Source organism: Brassica napus, chromosome C3, assembly GCF_020379485.1.
Source record: "Brassica napus cultivar Da-Ae chromosome C3, Da-Ae, whole genome shotgun sequence".
Classification (NCBI taxonomy): domain Eukaryota; kingdom Viridiplantae; phylum Streptophyta; class Magnoliopsida; order Brassicales; family Brassicaceae; genus Brassica; species Brassica napus.
The window spans coordinates 3496847-3523216 of NC_063446.1; the positions used below are offsets into that span (position 1 = coordinate 3496847).

Consider the following 26370-nt stretch of genomic DNA (forward strand, 5'->3'; position numbering starts at 1 on the left):
GTCCATCATCTAAAGGCTATATAGGCTTCCAAAGAAGTAGATAAATTAAACAGAAAACGATCAATGTTTTAAAGCTTAATAATTCCCCATTTTAATCTTAATCCCTTAAGAAAACAGGGGAAAACTTATATCTAAAAATAAAACTGTTTCTTTCTTAGAGAAAAAAGAGACCAAACAAATATTTTTAAAGATGGTTATGGCTAGCCTGTTAAAGTTGATGTTAGTGTTTTGTATTGCTGGTCTGATTCCGACCATACAAGCCGACATGTCTGAGTTGGACGAATATTGGTCCCAAAGAGCCGACGAGGCCCGAGAGTTTACTCTTCAAGCTTATCATTCTGATCCTTATGAAATCATCGATCACTTTCACGAAAGTCATTACGAGTAAGTCAAAGTTTATATACCAAAAAAACATTACTAATGTTTGATTCTTGTGTTTTGGTTTGGTGTGTAATAAAGCAACTCTACTGATATTACACCGACCGAGGAAGCTAGCAACGCTAAGCCTGAAGAGGTGGAAAATGAAGTCATTGAAATGGTCGGATCCGGAGATAACTCGACGAACAGCACGAGACGAAGCTTAAGAGGCAAAGGCAAAGGAAAATGGAGTAAGCTCAAGGGACCGTGTACCGCAAGTAACCCTATAGATAAATGTTGGCGTTGCCGTAAGAACTGGGCTAAGCGTCGCAAGAAGCTTGTCAAATGTGTACGTGGGTTCGGACACATGACGGTCGGTGGAAAACATGGACGCATCTACGTGGTCACAAGCAACCTCGACGAGGACGTGGTGAACCCTGAACCCGGGACGTTGCGTCACGCCGTGATTCAGGAGGAGCCTCTCTGGATCATTTTCAAGAACGATATGAGCATTCGTTTAAACCAAGAGCTTATGATTAATAGCTTCAAGACCATCGATGCGCGAGGAGCTAATGTCCATATCGCGCATGGCGCGGGGGTCACGATGCAGTTTGTTAGACATGTTATTATCCATGGGTTGCATATTCACCACATATCTGAGAGTAGCGGTGGTATGATCCGTGACTCGGCGGACCATTTCGGAATGAGGACTAGAGCCGATGGGGACGGTTTGTCTATATACGGTTCGTCTAACATTTGGCTTGACCATGTCTCCATGTCGCAATGTCAAGATGGACTCATTGATGCCATTGTTGGATCCACTGCCATTACAATCTCCAACTCTCACTTCACTCACCACAACGACGTAAACATTCATTATCCATATAATCTAAATTATTTTATTCCATCATTAAAAACAATATTTACTGAATTATAAACATTTTTAGGTTATTCTTAATATTTTTTATAATTTTGAGGTCATACGATTTAAATATAATAACTTTTAAAATATTTGGAGCTAAGATAAATATTTCATCCGATTGTACCCAAAACTGGTAGTGCCTAGAACCAGTTCTGCTACTAGCCTATCGTAAGTTATAAACTAGTATTTGTTATTTTATTGGGATTTTTTGCTTGTGTAGGTGATGTTGCTTGGTGCTCAAAACACTTATGACTTAGACAAAAAGATGCAAGTCACAGTGGCTTATAACCATTTTGGTAAAGGACTTGTGCAGAGGATGCCAAGGATCAGGTGGGGATTTGTTCATGTTGTGAACAATGACTACACTCATTGGGAGCTGTACGCTATCGGAGGCAGTCAAAGTCCGACAATTCTCAGCCAAGGAAACCGATTCATTGCTCCTCCACACTTACCTCATTACAGAGAGGTAACTAAAACATTATAATAATGTGTAACAGTGCATAAATAAAAGTTCGGTTATAAGATTGTAAACTTAATGAAAAAATGTAACGTATGTAGGTGACAAAGAGAGACTATGCACCGGAAGAAGAGTGGAAACACTGGAACTGGAGATCTGAAAAAGATATATTCATGAACGGAGCTTATTTTAGACAATCTGGAAATCCTAATTACGAAACTGATCACACCAGACGAAACATGATTAAACCGAAAAATGGATACGCTGTTTCAAAGCTGACCAAATACGCAGGAGCACTTGATTGCAGAGTCGGAAGACGCTGTTAGACCATTTCCTTTTTGATTACTTGTCTGAATTAAAGACAACAAACGTTTTTGATTTTTTTTTGCTTCTATCTAGTTCAGGAAATAATGAATTAAGGGGTGAAAATGAAAAACGTTATAACTTGTAAATGTATTTTGTATTTTTCTGTATAAGAACAAAAAAAGAGATGTAAAAAAAGTAAGTAAATATAGCTAATTCTTGTACTACGTTTGATTTTGTGGTGATTTCTCTCTTCTTTGGTTCCTGTAGCTAATTAGGGACCCTTTTACATCTAATGAAGAGAAGCAAAAGATGAGAGATGATCCCATTAAGATAGGAAGATGGAATTACAAAAAACAACTGAAAGGAAAAGCTATAGGAACCTCATAAGTGACTCATGAAGCATTTCTCTTGAACATTACTAGTCCCTAGTGGCAGAACAAATCCATCTGCTCACCTAATAAACATACAATCGGAAAATGCACCAAAGAAAGTTAAACTTACATGTTATGGAAACATGGCATCAGCCAATGAGACCACATTGTATGGATGTACCACCCTCTCAGCTTCATTGACAAAATGCTGAATAGTGGATAAAGAAATGTTGCCAAAGAAGCCATAGTGAAAGTGGAACACAGAAAGATGTGTACTAGCCTCCATTCGCTATATAATTAGGTCTACTGCTTTTAAAATCTTTCAAACAACCTAAAAAAATATCTCACGCATTAAGTATTGTTGTCCACAAAACGTGTTGAAAAAGGGACGGATGTAAATGACATTCGAGGTTTCTAAACGTTAATATAATTGCTAGTTGCTTGCTCTTTATTAAAATAATAAATTTCAGCAGAGTCGGCAAGCAATACCAGGTTGTTGTGGGTTTTCAAGACTCAAAGATCTCAAATTATCAATATATATAGTTTGTAAATGGATAATTATAGTACCTACCAAAATAATACAAATAAATAAAATTGCCAAAGATATGAACTAATATATTTATAAGAAAAATAAAAATAATAAGAGCAAAGATTCCTAGTACAAACTACTAGCATTCCCATATAAACCGGGGGGGGGGGGGGGGGGGGGGGGGGGGGGGGAGGGGCAAGTACAAAAAATTTCAGGGATAACCCCGGCATTTCCCTAAAAATACATATGAATGCTTTCAGTTAAAGCAAACATACAAAACAATTATAAGGTTCAACAGAAAAACCCAAATTAAATACTATAGTTTTTATATTCACACATGTGGAATTAATAAAATACAAACCAATAATTATATTTTTCTAAAAACACCATAACTGATGAATCAGCAATTCTGCGACCAAAATAAGTAATAAAAACTGGATCTCCGGTTAAGAATAACCGGATTTAAACGACCAAGCAAGTAGCACCTACGTATATGCCATAAATATATTTCTTTTTTGTTATGTATGCGTATTTCCATTTTGCCCCTTTGAGAAGACCGAAACGGATAAAAAAAGGAATCCGCTGTTTGAGACAAAACATAAGCCCATAGTAAGAAAAAGAACAGCCCCTGGTTTTGTCTCGATAATGGTATCTCTATCTTTTTTTCCCTGTTTTATATCTCATTCTTTCTCCTTAATCCCATTTTCATTACCAGATTCAGATTTTGATTTCGTGAACAAAGTCTCTGTCTTTCGGTGAGGGGGTTTGTGAGATTCATGGGGTTTGAAATGAAACCAGAGAAAGATGTTTTGAGTAAAGATCAATGTAAAGTTAAAAGCCCTAATCCAAACTCTGTTAATTCACCTCATATCAAAAAGAAGAAGAAGAAGAAGAAGAGGGGGATGCGACGGAAGAGGAGTGATTCTCCGGCGTATGAGATCACTCCGGTGCGGCGGCTGTTTGATACCTGCAAGGAAGTGTTCTCCAATGGCGGCCCTGGAGTCATTCCTTCTGAAGATAAAATCCAACAGCTACGAGACATTCTTGGTATTGTAATTTCGATTCAAATCTCATTGATTTTGTTCTGGGTTTTCTATTTTGATTTGAGTTTGATTATGTAATATGTAGATAATATGAAACCAGAGGATGTCGGGTTAGCTCCGACCATGCCGTATTTCCGACCAGACTACGGACCAGAGGATGGGTCTTCGCCACCAATAACGTACCTGCATCTACACCAATGCGAACAATTCTCGGTAATGTCACCAAACACACAACACACTCACGGTTTTGTCCTTTTTCTTGTGGTGTAAGTAATCATGATTAGGGTTTTTTTTATTGGCAGATTGGGATTTTTTGTTTGCCGCCTTCGGGTGTCATTCCTCTTCATAACCATCCAGGGATGACAGTTTTTAGCAAGCTTCTCTTTGGTACAATGCACATCAAGTCCTATGATTGGGTGGCTGATGCTCCAAGTAAGTTTACTTTCTTCCCAAGAAAACTTATTAGGGTTCATTAGATATTTGAAGATAAGTAAGTCACTTTTAACTTCTTACCTCTTAAGATATAATCCCAATTTAGCAAAAAAGGTTATAGGTTTTGATTAGTGATAATACTTGGAATGGTAGCGTTGAAGTTTTTTTTTATGCTGTTTCTACTCAAAAAGTCAAAAACGAATCTCAATGAAATAGATTGGTCCATCTACCTTAAATAGTATTATAGGTCTCATCTCACTGATGTGATGATGACTCAAATCTCACTTTAGGACCGACCACATACTCTTTATGTAGGTCATCATCCTACTTTTGTCAAAAATTTGGATTGGTCTCAATAGGAACTAAAGATTAATTCTCTGTCCCTTTTTCTATAGGTGCTGAATGTTATACAATTCCATTTTCACGTTTTAAATTATTACAGTTCAAGACATTTATCGTTTAGTGATATCTCAATTCGCAGTGAGGGATCCGAAAACCAGGCTGGCGAAACTGAAGATGGACTCAGCGTTAACCGCACCATGCAACGCCTCCATTTTGTACCCGGAAGATGGTGGGAACATGCATAGGTTCACAGCCAGAACAGCGTGCGCGGTTCTAGACGTGCTTGGCCCTCCTTATTGCAATCCAGAAGGCAGACATTGTACTTACTTCCTAGAGTTCCCTTTGGACAACTTCTCATCAGGTCAGCTTTTTTTATACTTACTAGTCATAATAGCCTGTACACTGAGTTACATGTAACTAGACCAGATTGATAAAAAAAGTTTATCATGTTTTTTTTCAGAAAGAGATGACGTTTTGAGAGGTGGAGTTGAGAAAGAAGGTCATGCATGGTTGCAAGAAAGAGGTGATAATCCAGAGGATCTTAACGTAGTTGGAGCTTTATACACAGGCCCAAAGGTTGAGGATTGAGAGCTTTTCTATCTATTGCACTTTTCAGATTTGGAATCAGTTTTTTTTTATTTGTTGGACTTCTTAGTTTAAATTCTTCTTTGTACATAAAAAAGGAAAGGGAAACGAGAAAAATAATATATATTTTCTATTTTTAGCCAAAATAAAATAGACTTCGTATAGATTTGGCTTTGATATTTTCCGAGTTAGTGTTTAGAATCTGTTTTAGTTTACTTTAAATTTTGATTTATTCTTTCATTTTGATTAATTTGGTTTGGATCTCGATATACATGGTAGAATCCCATTTAAACTAAAAAGATTATTTTGTAAAATGGAATGAGATAAATAATGATTAGTGGAATAAAAATAGTGATGGTAAGCGAAAAAAGTTGTTCCCTCTGTTTCTCTCTTCTTATGAGGATGGATGGATAATATTCAGCTAAAAATGCTTTGTTTTCCCATCTATTATCTGAACTCTGCTGATTCTTCAACAAATACAATATATTTGTAGATGGTGTATTTTTTGGCTGAAACTAACAGAAATATATACCGAGATGTAATTTATTTCTCTATTCAGCCAACAGTATATTTGCAGCCTAAATTAGTTTCCAAACTGTTGGGGAAAATTGAGAATAACTGTTGGGGAAAATTGAGAATAATTAAGAGTGAATGTGTGGAATATACCCAATTAAAGTCCAAATTAGCAGAATGCCCATAATTATGGATAATCCAAAAATGAGTAACTTTTTGACACTGTGCGGACGAAAATATTCTCATGCTTTATCGAAAACAAGTAACTCTAGATTTATCAGCTAAATATTTATATAGTAGGTAACAATCTACATATCAACTAACATATCAGCTAATAATTTCAGTGTCTTCTAACAATCTATGTATCAAACAAATGTATCGACTAACAAATCATATATCAGTTAATGAAACTATTAACAATTAATTAGTTATCTATCAAATAGCCCCAAAACTATTTGTAATAGCTAATAGTAATACTTCATGTATCGATTAAGAATCCATTAAAATCTAAATAATAGCAGGTAAGTAATAAAATACCTACTAACGTATATATTATCTAAAAGTTGTATATATTATCTAAAAGTTGATTGTGAGTCGAAATTAGGAACATTGGAATTATGGTGAGATAATAAGATTAGCATTATGGATGTCAAAAGAATCAGAATAAAAAAATAAAGATTTGTGTTGAATTAGAAGATGATTTGAAGAATCTATACGAGAGATAAAAAGATTAGAACACATAAAAGGAAAAAGGAGAGAGATAGAGATAAGGGTATTATAGTCATAAAAAATATTAAAAAGAAACAAAGATATATGACAAATTATATGGGCTTTTGGGTGCATTCTTGTCAATTACTCAATAATTAAACTAAGTACCAATGTGGGAGCTCCTCGACAAGGCCATGAACTATGTTCCACACAGTACTAACATCAACTGACTTATGTTCAAACTCTTTCAGTATGATCTCAACGACAATGGCTCCTTCGTTTTTCTCATCTGGCCGTGGATTCACTTCGATGTTAGAGAAGAGCCGTAAGGGTTTGATGTTCGTCAAAGCTTGCTTCCCAGCTTCAATGTTAAAGACATATCCTTGGCGAAGCTGTCAATATATGTATATATAACTGTCACTAAAACTAAATGATACACACAAGATTTGTCAAGAAAAAAAAAAGACAAATTAAACTACTTTATCGCCTCTAAGGTTTAACAAACCAATGCATCAATCCTGATAAAGTAAGTTCATTTAAGCTAAGCAAAACCTTTCACATTCATTAGAACTAATAGGCAAGCTCAAGTCAAAGACCATCAATTTTTCACGATACTGCCATAATCAAAGCTCACATCAAACAACGAACTAAAATCTACTAAAGCAACATACCCGCTTGGGCAACTCCATGAGCACGACAGGAACTTGAGTGTTACCTTCAACCACATTACCAAGCTCATCTTGAAACTGAATAACTAGCTGAGTAATATCTCCTTCCACAACTTCACAAACAACCTCGTTAGTGTTCAATTCCCAAAATTAACAACCTGAGCACAAGCATACCCTTCATCATGGTACCAGATTAAAAATTTGAGTCATTCTACTAATAACACAATTAATTTGTGTCAAATTCCCAAAATTAACATTGTAGTCGTTTTGGATTGTGTATATTTGTAGTAGGGACAAGTACTTAGATATAGTCCATAAGATGCTCTACCAATTTGAAATTTATAAATCAGGTATATATATTCAACAAATAACAGGTAACCGGATAGTTGGTACAAAATTGAATAAGAACCGGCCTATATGATCAATTTCAACGGAGGAGAATAAGTAGTGGTACTACTAGCTGTATGTGGACATGTACTCCTTCTACTTAATCACTATTTTCTGCGAGAAAAAACGATCAAATTTGAATATAAATCTCTTGGATAATGCATAGAGATGGGAGTCTAACCCCAAGAACAATAATAAACTAATCACTCATTCAATGACAAATCTGAAACCATTGACCTAAATTTCAATGGAGAATCTCCAAGCTGGCTTTAAACGTATAAATCTTTTGATAATTGTTGAATTTCAATGTCTACATCTAAACCATTGACCTTAGGTCAGTAGTAGAAATTGTAAAATCTAGTCGCAAGTTGATGACCCAAATATTATATATAAGTCTATTATAGTTGTATTTCGTGTGGAAGACCTCTTCGTTACTCTGCATATAAATACATTTTATACCAACTAACAGAATTATACATATCTCAAGCTGGATATATGTATTGATATTTTCCAAAAACTCTTGGTAGAATTAGAAATATTGATTATTTCTATAAGAGTTATCATGTGTAAAACAAACTCTTGGTAGAACTGGAAATATTGATGATTTCTGATAATAATAATAATAATAATAATAATTATTATTATTATTATTATTATTATTATATATATATTGAATAATGAGGCCAAGAAACTATATATGTTCTCAGTTTGATTTAATTATTCTGATTTTTTAATCCAGTTCACTAATTATTATTATAATGTGTGACATATAATCAATATTCATTTGAGATCATATATTATAGATACCATATAGACTATTCAAAAAAAAAAAGATACCGTAGAGACTTACGTAAGAAGTAATAAAATCAAGAAGATCATTGACTCATTTCCATTTACTTTTGTGAAATATTCTTGAAATATTATATATATATATATATTATAATTTTGAGAGTAATTCAAATACAAACCGTAATTAGAAAACTAGCAAACGTCGGGTCAAGATCTGATCTGTCTTGCGAGTCGCAGAGACATGGTAGTAATTGACCCTTTCATTCACTCATTTGCTGAAAAAAGATCAAAAACTTTCTCCTTGCTGATTTTATTGAACTGGTGCGGCCATATGAACATAACTAATTACACTGGAACTGAAATAAACAAACTTATCGCAAATTAGTAGAAAAATAATCAATACAGTTTTTTTTTTTTTTTTTTTGGCAAACATGTTAAAAATCAATACAGTTGACCAAAGACTTCTAATGTCTAAACAAGACCAAATGTTGATAATCGTCCTGTCTTATTATAGATGATTAAGCCATCAATAATTTCCACATCAAAATATTAAACTTTCATCACCAGTCTTTAAAATGAATTGAAAGATTATTAGTTATCAAAAGGGTATGAAGCAGTTTTAGATTTAAAAAATGGAAATTATATTTATGGATTAGTCCGACGGTAGTCGAAATGACATAAACATAACAAAATATTAGACAAATCTTTAATTTCCGTGTCGCTAGTAACTACTAATTAATTTTACTTAGTTAATGGAGTTAATGTGAGACGTGTTAATTTTATATCTCATTGCTTATATGGTTAAACAATAACCACATTGCGACCACGATTGTTTACTTAACCATATAATGAACTGTACATATTTATAATAGTTACAAGAAAGTCTTTGTTTATATTAAATAATTTAGCAAATGAATAATGTAAGTTGAGTTGATCAAAATGTTTACTATAAGAATTTTTATTATAAAAGCTGCGGCAGCTCAGATCCCAAAAACAAAAGAAATTGGAAACTTAGATCGAGACCGAATTAAGTATTCAAGATTCAACTTGGTCTAAGGAAATAAAATTATTTAAAATTGTGTCATCAAAAACTAAACCAGTTCTCTTATAATTAATTATGTACTGGCACCTCAAAAATATTAGTATTGATTTGAAATAATTGTCTAGTTTGAAAAATTGGAGACAGGAAAGACGACAATTTGCTAGTATATAGATTAATGAGAAAGTGGCTAGCTAATTAATACTCTTCGGTTCCAAAATAGATATTAATGTTTTGAAGAATTTTTAATGTTTCAAAATACATAATATTTTGATATTAGTTTTAATTTTATTGAAAACTGTATGACTAATAATATTTTATAATTTTTTTATTGGCTAAATTAATATTAGTTTATATTTTTATGTTATTTTCCAGAATAAAAATATAGCTTCATTCTCGTGTTTCAAGTTTCAACCAAAAAAATCAACTATTTTAAAACACAAATCAATGTTTTCTCTTCGATAATAGTGTATACGACCGAAGCTCATTTGTACAATTATAAATAATATAAATTATTTCGTTGTTTCTTAAAAAAAAAACTAGAACATTTATTAGAATTTTATAAAAAATTGAGCAAATAATAAAAAAATTGAGCAAATAATGCATGTTCGCTTTTCAACGCCATGCAGCCGTACGCCACTGATGAAATATGACAACTATGTGAAGCATTTTGACATTCATGTAAATAATGAAATGAAATTAGATGTGACACAAATATGATAATAACATTGGAAAACCATTAGTTTTCTGTCCAAAGTTGACAAAATCATATAATTACCGTGTGTGACCTGCGTATTGACCGGTATACGCACCCTTTGGCCTAACCATATGACTAGGTTTACATATACACCACTATAATAAAATGCCTGATATTTTTGTTTGCTTTCTGATCATATATGTTACATAATTTTTAATATAAATTTGCTTTTTTAAGTATTGATAGCCTAAATATCTTGTTTTTTCTTGTTCCTTTTAGTAAAGATTGCTAATTATAAACGAACTTGTGATTGAAATTTTGTGAAAATAATACACAGAAAAAAATATTCGAAACACTAATTGAGAAAATAACTTTTGTCACTAGAATGGTGGAACATAAAAGCTGACGAACTATACCGTTGTTATGCAACAATGTCGATTGTTGACCAGACATGTGATACACTTAGATAAATTTAATGCATTGATTGTATGTATATGAATGTGCAACCTTATTCATGTTTAGAATATATATCATATATGTATATATATATATATATATATATATATATAACATGTTTTCGATGATGATGGACTGCTAAGAAACTCACTAACTAAACAAGTAATATAAGATTTAAAGAGTTGACGAATGCTCATGTGATGTCAGGCCAAGAGATAGAAGAAGTCTTCTTCCATGAAGCTTCAAGGATATCTCCCTTCACATTATACAATCTCTATTTGGCGCCGTAAAATTAGGCTCTTATATTAATTTCATTTACTGCATTAGGATATTTTCATAATACCCTAACATTTAAATAACCAAGATCCATGTATAACTTTATCTACAAATGGTTCAGTTAAGAAAAAAACAAGAAATACAACTTTATGTGAAATCATCAGATTTTTTCTTTTGAAAACTATTCATTAAATTATTTTTTTGAAAGAATTTTAAATTTATTCATCTAAAAAAAAACATTTGTACAAAGAGGACTGCTATAGTTCTTTAAAAACAGAAAATTCAAACTTTACTCCTATGCTTATCTTCTTCCAAACCAAACCTCCATTAAATTCAGTAATGTCATACTTGTAATTTTACTTTAAATATTGGCTCAAGAAAATTGAATTATAAATATTGTGGGATTAGTGTTAAATATTTATATATTGGGAATCATTTTTATTGAAAAATGAGTTTTCTTAATGTTCAAACATATGAAACAATGATATTTAATTACTGTTTTAAAAAGAAATTTTGATTACAAAACTTATACTTACTTTGATCATTTATTTTCTTTGTTCAGGGGTTATATTCTTTGTGTCCCTATTACAACAGAGAAGTAGTATTATCACCAACAAAGTCAGGAAATAAATTATTTATATTCCGCTAGTTAGTGTAAAATAAATAACACAGATATGATTGTAGGAAAATGTCCGAAATTCAATAAAAATAGAAAAAAAAAATTGAACATGTTGAAGTGTTGGCGTTTTGGGTCCCCTAGAAGAAACTACACAAATGGCTATAAGTAAAAGAGTTTTATCAAGTCTGTGGAGAAGAAACAGACAACAAAAGAAGAACAAAATTCAAAGAAGAAGATAACATTCTTCTTATTTCTAAAAATGGAGGTTCTTCTGAAATTACCCACTTCAGATTCTCTTCTTAAGGATAAAGTTCTTGGATCTGCTCAAATCCTTGAAGCTAGTAAGGTACCAACTCATATGTGCACATATTTAAAATTCTATATGTATACGGAAGGCAAACAGATTTGTTATTTTCTTGTATGCGATTATGTAATTCTGAGATAGATCTTATACTCTGTATAAATTGGCTGTGCGTATCGTAATTAATATTAAAAGACTCAATATTTTCCGTTCATTAAAAAAATTAGAAGATTATATATTCTTCATCTGAAGTTTATTTTTGATATAGGATTTGAATAATTCGTTAAAATTTAGTATGGACCGCCATGATTATCATTTATGTAAAAAAGAATTCTCTTGGAACAAATTAGATTTAGTTGGGATCTTAAAATATATATATTCAATGATCTTAGGGTGACGACGATCATCAAGAACTTGAATCTGCCAAGGCCGAGATGAGCGAGGTAAAGGAAGAGAACGAGAAGCTTAAAGGGATGCTCGAACGTATTGAAAGTGATTACAAGTCTCTCAAACTCAGATTCTTCGACATAGTTCAACAAGAACCTTCAAACAACCTAACTCGAGATCAAAACGTGAATGGTCTTCAGAAGGCAACGACCGACTTGAGTTCTTTTGATCAAGAACACGAGCTTGTGTCTCTTTCACTCGGGAGAAGAAGTTCTTCTCCAAGTGATAACACCTCTAAAAAGGAAGATAAAGAAGTCAACGCTGACGAAGAGTTGACCAAGGCTGGCTTGACGTTAGGATTCAGTAACGGGAGTTTATCTAGCCAGGAAAATAGCTCCGGAGAAACTTGGCCGTCAGGTAAAGTGACCGGGAAGAGAAGCTCTCCAGCACCTGCCTCCGGTGGCGATGTTGAAGGAGAGGCCGGTCAGCAGAATAATGTAAAGAGAGCTAGAGTTTGCGTTAGAGCGAGATGTGACACACCAACGGTACGTCCTTTAATTTATATATTCTTTCTAATATGATCTATAACTTTAAGCACTGCAAACTATTTGATTATGATTTATAACTGATTAGGACAAATTGTATTATATGATGTGTAGATGAATGATGGTTGTCAATGGAGAAAATATGGTCAGAAAATCGCAAAAGGAAACCCATGTCCACGAGCATACTATCGATGCACTGTTGCACCTGGATGTCCCGTTAGAAAACAGGTACGTATACTAAACAAAACAATCAATTATTCCTAGCATTTTAATCATGATTTCATAATTATGGAGGAACAATAATATGATACAGAAACTATATCAAGCCAAAGACATGTCCTCTATTGTGTGTTTTAATTATTTGTTTTCAATTATATTGGATATTTTAGGTTCAAAGATGTGCAGACGACATGTCTATACTAATCACAACCTATGAAGGAACACACAGCCACCCTCTTCCTCTCTCAGCCACCACCATGGCCTCCACTACTTCAGCCGCCGCCTCCATGCTCCTCTCCGGCTCCTCCTCCTCCTCGTCATCAGCCGCTGAAATGATCGGAAACAACCTCTACGACAATTCAAGATTCATCAACAACAAATCCTTCTACTCACCCACACTTCATTCTCCATTACATCCTACAGTCACGCTAGACCTCACTACACCACAACACTCTTCCTCTTCTTCATTGCCTTCTTTAAATTTCAACAAATACTCCAACTCTTTCCAAAACTTCCCATCCACAAGCCTAAATTTCTCTTCTAATCCATCATTATCATCATCAACTACTCTCAGCATACCCACGGTTTGGGGCAGTGGGTATTCTTCTTATAATCCATATCCTTACAACAATGTGCAATTTGGGACGTCCAACCAAGGAAAAACAGTCCAAAATAGCATGTCCTTAACTGAAACCCTAACGAAAGCGCTTACTTCCGACCCAAGTTTCCAGACCGTGATTGCTGCTGCGATCTCATCCATGGTTGGATCCAACGGGGAGAAACAGATCGTGAATCCTATTAGCAACAATGTTCAGCAAACCGCCACGACGAATAACATCAAAGGATGTGGAAGCTATTTTAGCAGCTTATTGATGTCTAACATAGTAGCAAATAATCAAACGGGTGCGTCTTTGGATCAACCACCGTCGCAACCTCCGTTATCTATGTTCAAGAACTCTTCTTCTTCATCTTCCACGACTAGTTTCGTGAACAAGGAAGAGAAAAGCTAGTAGCTGTATCAAAAGAAACTCCATTGTTAATTTTTGGGGTGTTTTTTTTAATTAGGTGTTGTAGTATTGTATCAGAAGATGTTAATTCTTGTTAGTCCGTTTCTCATAAGTGTTTTTATTTGAGTTAGTGTGGTGCCTATTCATATAGACCAAATTAAATGTACAACTGATGTGAACGTAGTTTAAGCAATGCATTAATATGAAATTCTGAATGCTTTCCTTCTACTTCTAGGTACTCAACCTTAGTGGGCCTAAGAAAATGGGCCTAAATGAGAAATATTCAACGAAAAGGCCCAAATGATTATGTGAGGCTGAGGCACATAGAAACGATTGTGTGTTTGTGCTTATCTTTTAAAAGCTTGATGCAAACCGGTTTTATCTCCTAACTTCTCTACGAATCACCAATTCTTCGCAATTTCCTATTTTTGTCTTCTTTTATCTAATAACATTCAACCTATAAATACTCGCATAGCATTCATCTTTGTTCAGTTCATATTACTTTTAGTTTGTTCCAATAAAAAAAATAAAAAAATCATATTACTTTTAATTTTTTTTTCTTCTTTTTCTTGATCATGGCGAGAGTTTCTATTTTATTATGTTTGGTTATATTGGTTACATTAGGATTTGTGGAAAGTTTGTCATATGCACACGACACGGAAGTGACATCAAAAGATGTGGAGAGTAGTCAGAAAGAGACTGAAGTTGTTCATAAAAGTAAACATGAAGAGAAAGGAGGAGAAAAGGTGAATGATGATCACAAATCCGGTTCTGATGTTGATAAAAAGGACAAAAAGAAAGAGCATGATGTGCATAAAAAGGATGATCATCATGAAAAGAAAGAGCATGATGTGCATAAAAAAGATGATGAACATGAAAAGAAAGAGCATGGTGTGCATAAAAAGGGTGATCACCATGAAAAGAAAGAGCATAAGGTGCATAAAAAGGGTGATCACGAGAAGGATGGTGATAAGAAGAAGAGCGCTCATCATCATAAACATGGTAGTGAGAACGATGATGATGAGGAGGATGATGAAAAGAAGCATAAGGATAAAAAGAAGGGTGAACATGATGACGATGAAGATGAATCTGATACCGATGATGACACTGATGATGACACCGATGATGATGATGACGATGACGATGATGATAAAGATGAGGTTGATGCGGATGATAATGAAAAAGATAATATTGGATTATATGAGCTCAAGAAGGGAAATATAACCATCAAGCTCACAAACTGGGGTGCTTCAATCATGTCTCTTCATTTCCCGGACAAAAATGGTTAGTCAACCAAAATCAAATAACAAAGTCATATTTTATAAACACTTTATTTAAATTTTATCACTAAATTTTCAGGAAAAACTGGTGATATTGTTCTTGGTTATGATAGCGTCAAAAGCTACAAGGTACGTAGAAAAAGTGAAAAAAAAACTTTTTTCCATGTATTTTATATTTTCATGCTTGATGTTATTTTATTATGAATTTTATTTTACTTTTGTATTATGCTACATTAACATACCTTTCAATGGCAAATCAGACCGACAAGGTCTATTTTGGCGCAACCGTGGGACGAGTAGCGAATAGAATAGGAAAGGCCCAGTTCAAATTGAATGGTAAAGAGTACAAGACTACCGCCAACGATGGCAAAAACACACTTCATGGTAAATTAATTATAAGTACTAAAACATAATTAGTTAATTTAATTACGATTTTGAGAGTATAATGATAGATGATTAATTAACATTTTTGTTTAATATAGGTGGAAAGAAAGGGTTTGGCGATGTTGTGTGGGGAGTTAAAAAACATAAGTATGATGGCAAGAAACCTCATATTGTATTCACTTACACAAGTCCTGATGGAGATCAAGGTCTTTTTTCTTTTCAGTTGTTTCATTCCACGCCAAGGCTATTTTGGAAAGTACATTTAATGATTACTAGTTTATTTCTTTTTTGTATCAATAGGGTTTCCCGGAGAAGTCAATGTCACAGTGACTTATAAGCTTGACAAAGAAAATGAATTGAGTGTGGTGATGGAGGCAAAGCCTAAAGATAAAGCAACTCCGATAAACTTGGCTCATCATAGTTATTGGAATCTTGGTGGTCATAACGCTGGAGACATTTTGTCTGAAGAAATACAGATCCTCGGGTCAAGTTACACTCCTGTCGACAGTGAACTTATTCCCACCGGAGAAATATCTCCGGTGAAAGGAACATCGTACGATTTTCTCCAACTCCGTCCTATTAAAGATAATATGAAGGATCTCAAAACAGGGTGAGTACATATACTTTGCGAAAACATAAGTTTAGGTCGATTTTGGAGACTATTAAACATTTATGATCAATCTTAATTATTAAAAGAATTATGGTTTGGAGGCTATAAAACATATGACTAATAGCTCTTTAGAGTTTAGAAGTCAAGACGAATGTTTCATTGTGTTTTGATCGAAACTAGCTCTGTCTAATGGTATATTTGTATTTATTGATTTTTCTTTTCTTGCAGATATGATATAAACTATTGCTTAGATGGTAAAGCTGATAAGATGAGGAAGATCGTGGAACTCGTAGATAAGAAATCTGGGAGAAAAATGGAGTTATCCGGAAACCAACCCGGTTTGCAATTCTATACCGGTGGACTGTTAAAGGACATCAAGGGAAAGAATGGGACGACTTACCAAGCTTTCGCGGGACTATGTCTAGAGACACAAGGTTATCCAAACTCAGTAAATAATCCTAAGTTTCCTTCACAGATTGTTGAACCAGGGAAAACATACAAACACACCATGCTCTTCAAGTTTTCTATTGTTTCATAGAGTGCCTTTGGAACTATAATCAATATTCACCTGACAAAAAAATCAATATTCACAAAGATGAAACTAGATAGATTGTAAGTCTATAATAGCTCTCGATCTTTCAAATTTCATGGAACTATAACGTGTAATTAATTCATCTGTACAAAGTTTATGCATACATTTGTAACACTAGTTTATTTATTTATTTTCTTTTTGTTTTGGTATGCAAAATTCATTTCATAAGTAATCTTTGGTTTTAAAAATATCGTTTCTTTCCCATAACCATATAAAGATCATAGATTAAAAAATTCCATCAATACCTCAAAGGGTTTAATTGTATGTGAGAGACACATTGAATGTCGTCAAAAAAGGAGCCACATTAGCAACTATCAATTTCAAGAAGATGCGCTCACATGCACAAAGTGTTTTCAAGAATCTTGTACGTCTTTTACCAAAAAAAAGAAAGAATCTTGACGTCTTTTTTTATACAAAGCATAGTCTTGGAGAGTTTATTCACTTATTAGCCAATCAAATACAAATTACCTTTTAGGCAGATGTTGAGATGTTGCTCGTGGGAGTGGACTTTCTCGTCTCCCCCCTTAGCTTTTGTTATTTTTCAAACTGTGATTAAGAATAGAATATTCTGAGATTTTTTTGTTTGGTAATTAGAGACCTTTTGAACGAAATAATCAAAGTATATAAGAAGAATGAGTTTATAATTTACCAATTTACAGATGTTGAATGAAATGTGATGTATAGAATCCTTTGCGGATGTTTCATTATTGGCCATCAATTTGTACATTCTGTTGTTCAAAGTTATATGTATACGTACACGTTATTATTAGGTACATTTCACAAGCAATTATATTTAAAATGGTATAAATTAATGTCCTCCACGCTGTGTTTAATGGGAATGTCAGAATTTTTCGTAAGATTTTGTCACAAATGGTGGTATCTGGTAAGGATGAAATATCAATATTTGAATGAAATCTTATTACTTCTAACTTTAAGATCATAGATTAAAATACATTTAAATGCCATTAACGCGGGTCTATTCGTTATGACGGTGTTTACTAATGAAACGATAGAAAACAGAGAATTTAGCAGTTGACCTATCCATTATCATCAACATAAACATGTGCGCTTAACCAAAATTCTAATACAAACCATATAAAATATATGAAGACCCCCATGATCTCACATGCTATCTAGCTATATATATTCCATAAAGTTGCGTATGCAAGTACGTGGGACATATTACGTATGTACGTAAATATGGATCACATCTGAATATATTAGCGAGCGCAGTTGGCAAATGATTTTAGGATCTGATCATAAATTTACTATCTTTCAGTAACTTTGGTCTCACACAAACGATCCGTTACAGATTATTTGGTGAAAAGTTCGCTCGGATGCTTTGTCGTATTAAAAAATTGGATGCAACACCAAACGGAGTAACGAACACTGCGTGGGTTCAAAACAAATAAATGTATATTGTGTATTTTAAAATGATGCGGCTAAGCTAAAACTTTCACAGTCGCAAGTTTTGAGTTTTCTGTGGGAAGTGAAGTGGTGGTGGCAGTGAGGTCACATGGAGAGCCCACAAAGAAGAGAAATATTCGGTACTCTGTTTGTTTTCTTGTATAATGATAAAATATATGAATATTGCATTTTAGCATAGTTTTAAAATTAAACCCAAAAGCATCCAAAGATCCGAAAAGCTAGCTAGATGAATGAACGATTCTCCTAAACACTGTTTCAAATCTGTTCTCTTCCTCTCTCTCATCTGCCAGAGTACCAGTTAGGCATTTACCACTATCATTATTATCTACAATTGTCAAATAATAACTTCCTTCCATATTACATGTTCCTCTTCTGGTCTTGTAATATTCTAAATTTACTAAAATAATTTTGGAAATTTTACCGAAATAATTAATTAGGTTAAAAAGTGGATGGAAAATATCAGATATAATAAAATACTTCATGGCATTTGGTCAAAAAAATATATATGTTTCATGACTATGTTGTGTCGAACTGTCAATGACAGAGCTGGAACCCCACTCGAAAGCACATGCATCTGATTTATTCTCTTTATTCTTTTATCAATTTTTGTTTGTCAATTATGCATTTCAACTTCTCAAGTTTGTCACAATATTAACTTAGCAATTACTATTAATCAATACTGGCAAAAATCTCTAGTTATATATTTCAACTAATAAGTAGTGATCATTCAGAAATAATTTAATAAGTAATGGGTTGTTATATAAGATACATATACTTGATCTCAAAAAATATTAAGGAAGACACAAAATTCCATTTATTAAACAAGAAGTTATCATTCTAAAAAATTGTTGAATATCCTCTCTATACACCCCACTTTCTACAAACCCAAAAGAAACAGCAAAAGAGAGAAAAAAAAAACGATGCAATGTCATTTGATACAATAACAAATAATTTCAATACTCAAATTAAAAAAAAAAAATCAACGAAAATTTCTTTTGATGATGGTAATGATGATATCATGAGGATGTTGATCAGGATTATGATGTTCTTCTTGGACGATATAATCAATTGAAATGATGATGATTGTGATGTTGTTGTTGCTGGTCAGGCCATGCCCAATAACCAGCCGACGTCGTTTCATCAATACCATTGAACATATTGCAAAATCCTTGATCCTGAACCATCTGATGTTCAATATGAGCCGAGGTCGTGCTCGTTGTCACAGATCGAATTGTAGAAGGGAAAAGATCTTTCAACCCCTCTGAACTATTATTATTATTTTCCGTGCTTTCATTGTTGCTCCATGAAGCTTCTGCTGATTCTCTCTTGATCTTTCCTGACTCTTTAAGGTCTTGTTTCTTCAATGCTACAACCTGTTTTTGTGTGTACCAATATCACCACACGTAAACTTAAGTTAGTGGAGAAATTTATTCTCGCATAAATTTATTAATTTGTTAAATACTAAAATAACTTATCGTAAATGTCAACTCCACAAGCACATGGGAATTTTATTAATTTAAAATTTATGTACACAAGAATCTTATTTTAAAGAAATAAAAAAATAATGTATCTTTAATGTTATTTTGACAAACATCTTTGCGTTGGATCAAGAGCCTGTCAACAATCTAATTGCATTTTATATTACATATACTCCGTGTTAATCCATGAAGAATTTCTTTTAGTAAATGCTTGATGAATGATAGTAATTCATGATTAATCATATACATATGAACCTAGTTATATTCATAGTCTAGTGGCTTGTTAAAAACTTGCGTATCATTTTTAATTTTATTTTATGTTACATTCATCTCATTTTTATCGAAAATCTTTAGCTTTTGGAATTTACGTGATGAAATATAAAATATACCTCAGCATGGAGTTTCTTGTTGTGGGCTTGAAGAGAATCATTGTCCGATTTCAAAACATCGAATAGTTGCTTGAGAGAATCATAGTCTCTCTGAAGCTGCTTTGTCTTCCACCTAGCTCTCCTGTTCTGAAACCATATCGCAATTTGCCTAGGCTGCAACCCTAAGGCCTTAGCAAGCTGCATCTTCCTCTCAGGCTCCAGCTTGTTCCCTAGCTCGAAGCTCTTCTCTAATGCCCTAACTTGCTCTAAATTAAGCCTCTTCTTCTTCTCTCCCAACATCATATGGGACCCATCATCTGATAGATTGTCTTCATCTCCCACCTGGTCCTGATCATTCATGTTCATCGTGGTCGGGCTTTTTTGAGTTAGATGATGGTGATCTGATACTCCCGTGAACGACATTGATCTGTTCATCATGTAGTTTCCTCCTCCTCCTACACTCAAAAAAAGAAGGTAAAATCAAGTTCAAAATCCAGACTAATCTCCTAACATGTATTCATTATGTGAATTCCGCAGTGATGAGAGTCCATAAAAGGTTTACAACTCCAAATCATTATTTGGTAGTCTTTAACCTTTTTCACACTATTATATACATGTGTAATTGTGTATATGTATAGAGATGAGGTACTTACCGTAGAAAAGATGAGGAGGGCAAGAAGAGAGAGAGGTAGGGGAAGGCAAGTGATGAGCATTGTCTTCATGAAGTTGCTGAAACATGAATCCATGCTGTGGAAAGGCCATCTCCAATCTCAGTCCTTCTTGACTATTAACAATATTGTTCTTTTCCTCCTCATACATATACATATAAGTATATGTTACACACGCACAAAGCCCACCAAATGATTAACTCTTCCTAGGAATTGTTATTAGATCAAGGACTTGTTTGGAGGATCTTGAAGTTCTCTTGTTGGGGATAGTTTGGTGAGAAGGAGAAAAAGAATGATGAAGAGATCAGTTCATGAGAGGTTTGTATAGGACCCACCCTTTTATACCATTTAGGCTCTAGGGCATATGCTGATCTTTCTTTTGATCTAATTTGTATACGACACTTGGGAAAATTTAATTTAAAAATGTTAAATACCACATGGATCTTTGACATATACATTTTCCACTTCATTTATGCACTGTTTAATTTTGTGATATTAAGATACAACTTAGCTTATACATACATGTACAACTTTTTCTGTGTGCACCATACACATACAACCTCTGTTCTAAAACTCGGCCGCCTAGCCGATTCAGCGGCCGAGTAAACGCTCAACGGTGACCAAGCGTAGCGGTTTGAAGCTATGCGGTCAAAAAATTGGATTTGAAAAAAAAAATTGAAGTTTTGCTCATTTTGACCTAGAAATCGAATAATATCTCTAATATCAATGAAATGTTAGCAAAAACAAAAAAAAACTATGAAAATTGCTTCTAAAACCGTTAAAGTACCGAGCTTTCGGGTCTGAAACTGCAGAAAACCAGAAACAGAAGGAGGAAGAAGAACGGTAAATGACATGTTTGCCCTTCATTAAAGAAAAAATATTAAAAAAGGAAAAAGACGCACCCTCCAAGCGTCGAACATGTGTTGTCGCGTTCTTTTAGAGACGCCATGTTTACTTTACTACATAATCATTGAAATATGTTGTATATAACAAAAACAACGCGCCGATTAATCGGCCGCTTTATCTCCGATTTATGATTTGGCGCTAGGCCCTACCCAACCGTACGCGTTACGCCTAGCGAGTTTCCGAACAGAGCATACAACTATGAAACCACCTAACACAGTGGATTTGACATTTTTTTAATTACATTTACTTTGCCACCCAGTTAAAATCCTTAGGATCACTGTCAGCGCGGGTCGAGTTTGGGCTATGTATCTTCTTCGAAAAAATTAGTTATAAATTGTGTATGATTAAATAAATTCAGATCAAAAGATAAATAATCAATGTTAATTTTTGAACTCTTTCCTAATTTTTAAGATGTACTCATATCCATAATTGGTACTATTTACAAACCTGTAATCTTTTAAGAATAGAAGCCAAAAATAAGCAAAAATAATGACACACATTACGCTTAATCCTCGAATATAGGCGTAGTATCAGGAAAATTGCCATCAATACTAATAGTGTTGGGAGAGTTGGAGTGGTATGCTGGACTAAATTCGTTTATTAAGGCAATTAACTAACATAAATGAATATAAATAACAAATCAATCATTCATTAATCATACTATACTTCTCGAATTTCTCACTGTAATCTGTACGTACAAGGTTTGGGACTTGATAGTGCGTAGATCACCGTTATATTCTTGAATTTATCAACTATTAGGTTTTACGTACCGTCGCATATTTATATTAAGTTTCTTAAAATGTTTGAATGCTTTTTACAATCGCTGACTCAATGGTTTTCGGAAGAACATTCCACAGTAGACCTTAAAGGCACGTGGATTCTCCTCACCGGGTAAATGCGTTCACACGATGCACACCGACCTAGACCTATGTATGTTCTAAGACCATCTCCAATGTATTCTCTTATTTTTACCTTTAAAATAGAGCATACTCATCTCTATTATCTCTAAAATAGAGATGAATTTCTCTCCAATGTATTTATCTATTTTTGCCTCTATAAAGGAATATTCTCAAAAAATTATATTTTAATTTTACAAAAGATATATTTTGTTTATAAAAGTTGATAACTAACCCTATTTATTTTTAACTTTTAAAATATTTTCATAAACTTATGAATTTTTTTAAACTAAAGTTTTGTTAAAAGACTATTATGTAAATAAAAATTGTTATTATACTCCTACAAAAACTGTATTTCTCTATAAATATAAATATTTTGGTTACAACTATAAAAATTTAAAAGTTAAAGGACTATAATAGAGGAATGATATGCTTTCCTCTATAAATAGAGGAAAAATAACAATCTCTATTTTAGAAGTGGAAATAGAGATGAGATGGAGCACTTTTACCTCTATTATAGCATATACAGGTGAAAATAGCGAGGGATTGGAGATGCTCTAACAACCAAACGTATAGCCTTTAATTATTATTCAGACTCATGGTAATCAATACTCAGTAGTAACTCAATTATATCAACAGAAAAACATAAACCATTTCAAACATGTAAGTTATAACAAAACTATAGTATAATTATAATTAAAGTTTGGATCAAAATAAATATGTTAACATAACTACTGAAATTGTATATATATATATATATATATTTATTTTTTTTTGCACTCGACCTAAATATTTTCTAAATATATTTCTATAACTCATATTGTAAAGATAAAAAGCTTATATGAATTTCCGCTAAAGATATAAACAAGAAAAAGTTGTTATAAAATACAGTTGAGTTAGCTATTAATGGATACTTTTTCTAAACCACTCAAACTTAAATAAAAGTCGTTTTACTTTTCAAATTAGATTTTCATATATTTTCAATTTGGATCAGACTAGTTTGGATTACCCGAGTAAAAAAAGATTTTTGACTATAATGATATTAGAAATGTGTTTTTTTCTGAACTGTATGTTAGTAGAAATGTTGATTGAGTTGAAAAAATGATGATTGAGATGCTCTTTCTTTCACTCTACTATATTTTGTTGGTAAGAGTCTTTATGAGTATCTAAGGTATATGAGAAAAAGATATAAGACCCGTCACTAATGTTTTCCAGTTCTCCTATCTATGTGGTATTGTGGTGGCTTTAGCAGTATCAAATTATATTTAAAATTTGATCTTATTTGTTAGTATATGTTAGTATTTAGGAACGGGTCCTACAGTATAGTGTCACAGACCTGTCCTACAACAAGGTCTTTCACATGCTTGTATAAGGAAGATTTGAGAGTATTAACACCTATCTATCTATCCTCTTTGGCAATATGCTTTTGTTGCAGAAAATTATTGAATGCTTTTAGATGTTACTATAAAGAAAAATCTAAATACATGATCTGAAGCTTCTCCAACTAGCTCCACTCCACTGCTCCCATGTGCTCTGCTTCTTTTCTACCTCTCTGCTTCTCTCTTGGGACACTTAACTCTCCAATCTCTATTTCAATAAAAATATTTGATGGGTTTATATTATATATATATATATATATATATATATATATATTTTTTTTTTTTTGTATTTTTCATCTGGTTTTACAGAATTAAGAAAGGAATATATGAGATCCAATTACAAAGCCTACTCCCAAAGAAACTGGCAATCACCAGACACCCAGACAAGCACGAAACCATCAAAAAGTTTATAGAGACTGAAAAAACAACTCGTTGGCAAACAGAAGGCCGACCAAAAATTACATTTACCTCGAAAACTTTTTGTTATAGACTTTTATCACCTTTGACCAAAAAAAAAAGACTTTTATCACCGCGGAACAAAAACTAGAAACTTTGTCAAAGAAACTAGAAACTTTGTCAAAGAAACTAGAAACTATTTTACAATAAATATAAAAAATTTATTTATATTTATAAAATCAAAATAGCTTACAAACTTTATTTTTTTAATTTTTAAATAAGTCAAACACAAAAATACGCACTCAAGTACACAAAACCGCACCTCTTTACGTGTATTGTAATTGTAAGTGCGGATTTCACTTTTGAAGTGTATCATAACTGCATCGGTTTGTGTGAACGGATTTACTTTTTGTCTACGGAAAAATCAAAAGAGTCTACGTAATGTTGATTGTGTAACATTTGGGGTTTTGTAAGAAGTTGCAAAATACCGCACCGCATTTAAGTCACCATTCACGGGTACAATCCTGTATGAGGACTGACTATTTGTTGCTAAAAAAAAGAGGACTAACTATTTATCACTTTCAAGAGATACATATTAGTATTGAAAAAGGTTGGGGAAAAAACACAAAACAATTACTAAGTATTTTTGTTTTTGTGCACTAAACAATTTACCAAGGCTTCGAATGTTTTAATCCGCCATGCACTGCACCGCAGTTAACAGTGACAAAAATCTTTACATATACCATATATTTATACCGCTTGTGTCGCACCGCTCATTAATCAGCTGTCCCGCACCGCTCACCATTCGGGAGCTTAAGTATTCCATTCAAATTCTAGTTTGTGCGTGAAAGTAGTGGAGGAAAAAAAAATTTGTCAACAGTGCACCGGGCTGAAAACAATTGAGCCAGTGTGCTTTGACTGTCCCCCCCCCCCCTTGACAATTACTAAGTATTTTTGTTTTTGTGCACTAAACAATTTACCAAGGCTTCGAATGTTTTAATCCGCCATTCACTGCACCGCAGTTAACAGTGACAAAAATCTTGACATATACCATATATTTATACCGTTTGTGTCGTACCGCTTGTGTCGCACCGCTCATTAATCAGTTGTCCCGCACCGCTCACCATTCGGGAGCTTAAGTATTCCATTCAAATTCTAGTTTGTGCGTGAAAGTAGTGGAGGAAAAAAAAATTTGTCAACAGTGCACCGGGCTGAAAACAATTGAGCCAGTGTGCTTTGACTGTGTCCCCCCCCCCCCCCCCCTTTATTTCCTTGTCGCGTGAGAGTTATGGGCCTCATTATTGAGCCCTTGAGAGACTTAGTAAATCACTAATAAATACGACTTGGGTTCTGTAGCCCAGAATAATGCTAAAGGCTATATCCTATATGTCATCAAATTATATTTCTTTCATATATATATATTTTTTTGAACAGGTTTTTCTTTTATTTTCTTGGTAAGTAAAGTGCGATATTTAACAACTTAAATAGAGTAAAACAGATATAAGATAATGTATTAAATATAACTAGATGTTCATCCGCGCATCCGCGCATGTGTTGGATCTACATTTTTATACACTAATATTTGTTCTTCATAATTCTTGTTATATATTTTAGATGGGTAGTAATATAACTAATTGAATTCAAAAGACATGAACCGAATCCGGTAATATTGTTATTTTTTTGTCCAAATATCCGAACCCGCTTCAGATACATTTGTTATTTAGATATTTTTAGGTTCATATACATCAGAGTCGAACTCATCCAGACCCAATATGATTCAATTCAAAATCCACTCATAAATTTAAAATATTCAAACGGGGTTTAATTTATAAAAAATGATCCCAAAAAGAACAACATGTACCTAATTGGATCGCCAATGTTCATGCCTAACTGATTTTATAAACTAATAAAAAAAACTCTTTCTATGTTTTTGGCTAAACTAAGTGAAATAGAAATAGTTTTTTATTTAGTAAAATAATTATATGGAGTAAAAAAAATTTAGTAACAATAAATATAATATATTTTTATTA

General features: G+C 33.3%; 5 protein-coding genes across 5 annotated transcripts; 4 read left to right on the forward strand and 1 right to left on the reverse strand.

Annotated features, from left to right (window-relative positions):
• Nucleotides 1-37: 37 nt before the first annotated feature.
• On the forward strand, nt 38-2263 carry LOC125584086 (probable pectate lyase 19). The gene is made up of 4 exons (XM_048751962.1): nt 38-384; nt 460-1222; nt 1500-1745; nt 1838-2263. The coding sequence occupies exons 1-4, from the start codon at nt 191-193 to the stop codon at nt 2060-2062; spliced, it is 1428 nt and encodes a 475-aa protein (XP_048607919.1). The 5' UTR covers nt 38-190; the 3' UTR covers nt 2063-2263.
• Nucleotides 2264-3571: 1308 nt separating this feature from the next.
• LOC106432756 (plant cysteine oxidase 1) lies at nt 3572-5508 on the forward strand. The gene is made up of 5 exons (XM_013873603.3): nt 3572-3989; nt 4071-4198; nt 4288-4417; nt 4899-5120; nt 5220-5508. Exons 1-5 carry the CDS (start codon nt 3719-3721, stop codon nt 5345-5347), a joined length of 879 nt encoding a protein of 292 aa, XP_013729057.1. The 5' UTR covers nt 3572-3718; the 3' UTR covers nt 5348-5508.
• Nucleotides 5509-11754: 6246 nt separating this feature from the next.
• On the forward strand, nt 11755-13958 carry LOC106432749 (probable WRKY transcription factor 72). The gene is given in 4 exon segments (NM_001316258.1): nt 11755-11842; nt 12190-12729; nt 12844-12957; nt 13119-13958. Coding segments are annotated over 4 exon segments (1581 nt in total). The 5' UTR covers nt 11755.
• Nucleotides 13959-14442: 484 nt separating this feature from the next.
• On the forward strand, nt 14443-16951 carry LOC106443147 (galactose mutarotase-like). Its single transcript, XM_022698666.2, has 6 exons — nt 14443-15239; nt 15315-15364; nt 15496-15619; nt 15718-15825; nt 15920-16229; nt 16458-16951. The coding sequence occupies exons 1-6, from the start codon at nt 14531-14533 to the stop codon at nt 16765-16767; spliced, it is 1611 nt and encodes a 536-aa protein (XP_022554387.1). The 5' UTR covers nt 14443-14530; the 3' UTR covers nt 16768-16951.
• A 2089-nt stretch (nt 16952-19040) lies between these two features.
• On the reverse strand, nt 19041-21085 carry LOC106443146 (homeobox-leucine zipper protein HAT7-like). The gene is made up of 3 exons (XM_013884739.3): nt 20749-21085; nt 20117-20550; nt 19041-19622 (listed from the first exon to the last, which is right to left on the reverse strand). The coding sequence occupies exons 1-3, from the start codon at nt 20918-20920 to the stop codon at nt 19314-19316; spliced, it is 915 nt and encodes a 304-aa protein (XP_013740193.2). The 5' UTR covers nt 20921-21085; the 3' UTR covers nt 19041-19313.
• Nucleotides 21086-26370: the final 5285 nt, after the last annotated feature.

Coding starts and splice junctions, on each gene's coding strand:
- LOC125584086 (XM_048751962.1), top strand. CDS start 191: ATGGTTATGGCTAGCCTGTTAAAGTTGATGTTAGTGTTTTGTATTGCT. Junction 385..459: donor TTTCACGAAAGTCATTACGA/GTAAGTCAAAGT, acceptor TGTGTAATAAAG/CAACTCTACTGATATTACAC. Junction 1,746..1,837: donor ACTTACCTCATTACAGAGAG/GTAACTAAAACA, acceptor TAACGTATGTAG/GTGACAAAGAGAGACTATGC.
- LOC106432756 (XM_013873603.3), top strand. CDS start 3,719: ATGGGGTTTGAAATGAAACCAGAGAAAGATGTTTTGAGTAAAGATCAA. Junction 3,990..4,070: donor ACAGCTACGAGACATTCTTG/GTATTGTAATTT, acceptor TGTAATATGTAG/ATAATATGAAACCAGAGGAT. Junction 4,199..4,287: donor ACCAATGCGAACAATTCTCG/GTAATGTCACCA, acceptor TTTTATTGGCAG/ATTGGGATTTTTTGTTTGCC.
- LOC106443147 (XM_022698666.2), top strand. CDS start 14,531: ATGGCGAGAGTTTCTATTTTATTATGTTTGGTTATATTGGTTACATTA. Junction 15,365..15,495: donor ATAGCGTCAAAAGCTACAAG/GTACGTAGAAAA, acceptor ATGGCAAATCAG/ACCGACAAGGTCTATTTTGG. Junction 15,620..15,717: donor TGGCAAAAACACACTTCATG/GTAAATTAATTA, acceptor TGTTTAATATAG/GTGGAAAGAAAGGGTTTGGC.
- LOC106443146 (XM_013884739.3), bottom strand. CDS start 20,920: ATGTATATGTATGAGGAGGAAAAGAACAATATTGTTAATAGTCAAGAA. Junction 20,551..20,748: donor CCCTCCTCATCTTTTCTACG/GTAAGTACCTCA, acceptor TTTTGAGTGTAG/GAGGAGGAGGAAACTACATG. Junction 19,623..20,116: donor ACAAGAAACTCCATGCTGAG/GTATATTTTATA, acceptor ACACAAAAACAG/GTTGTAGCATTGAAGAAACA.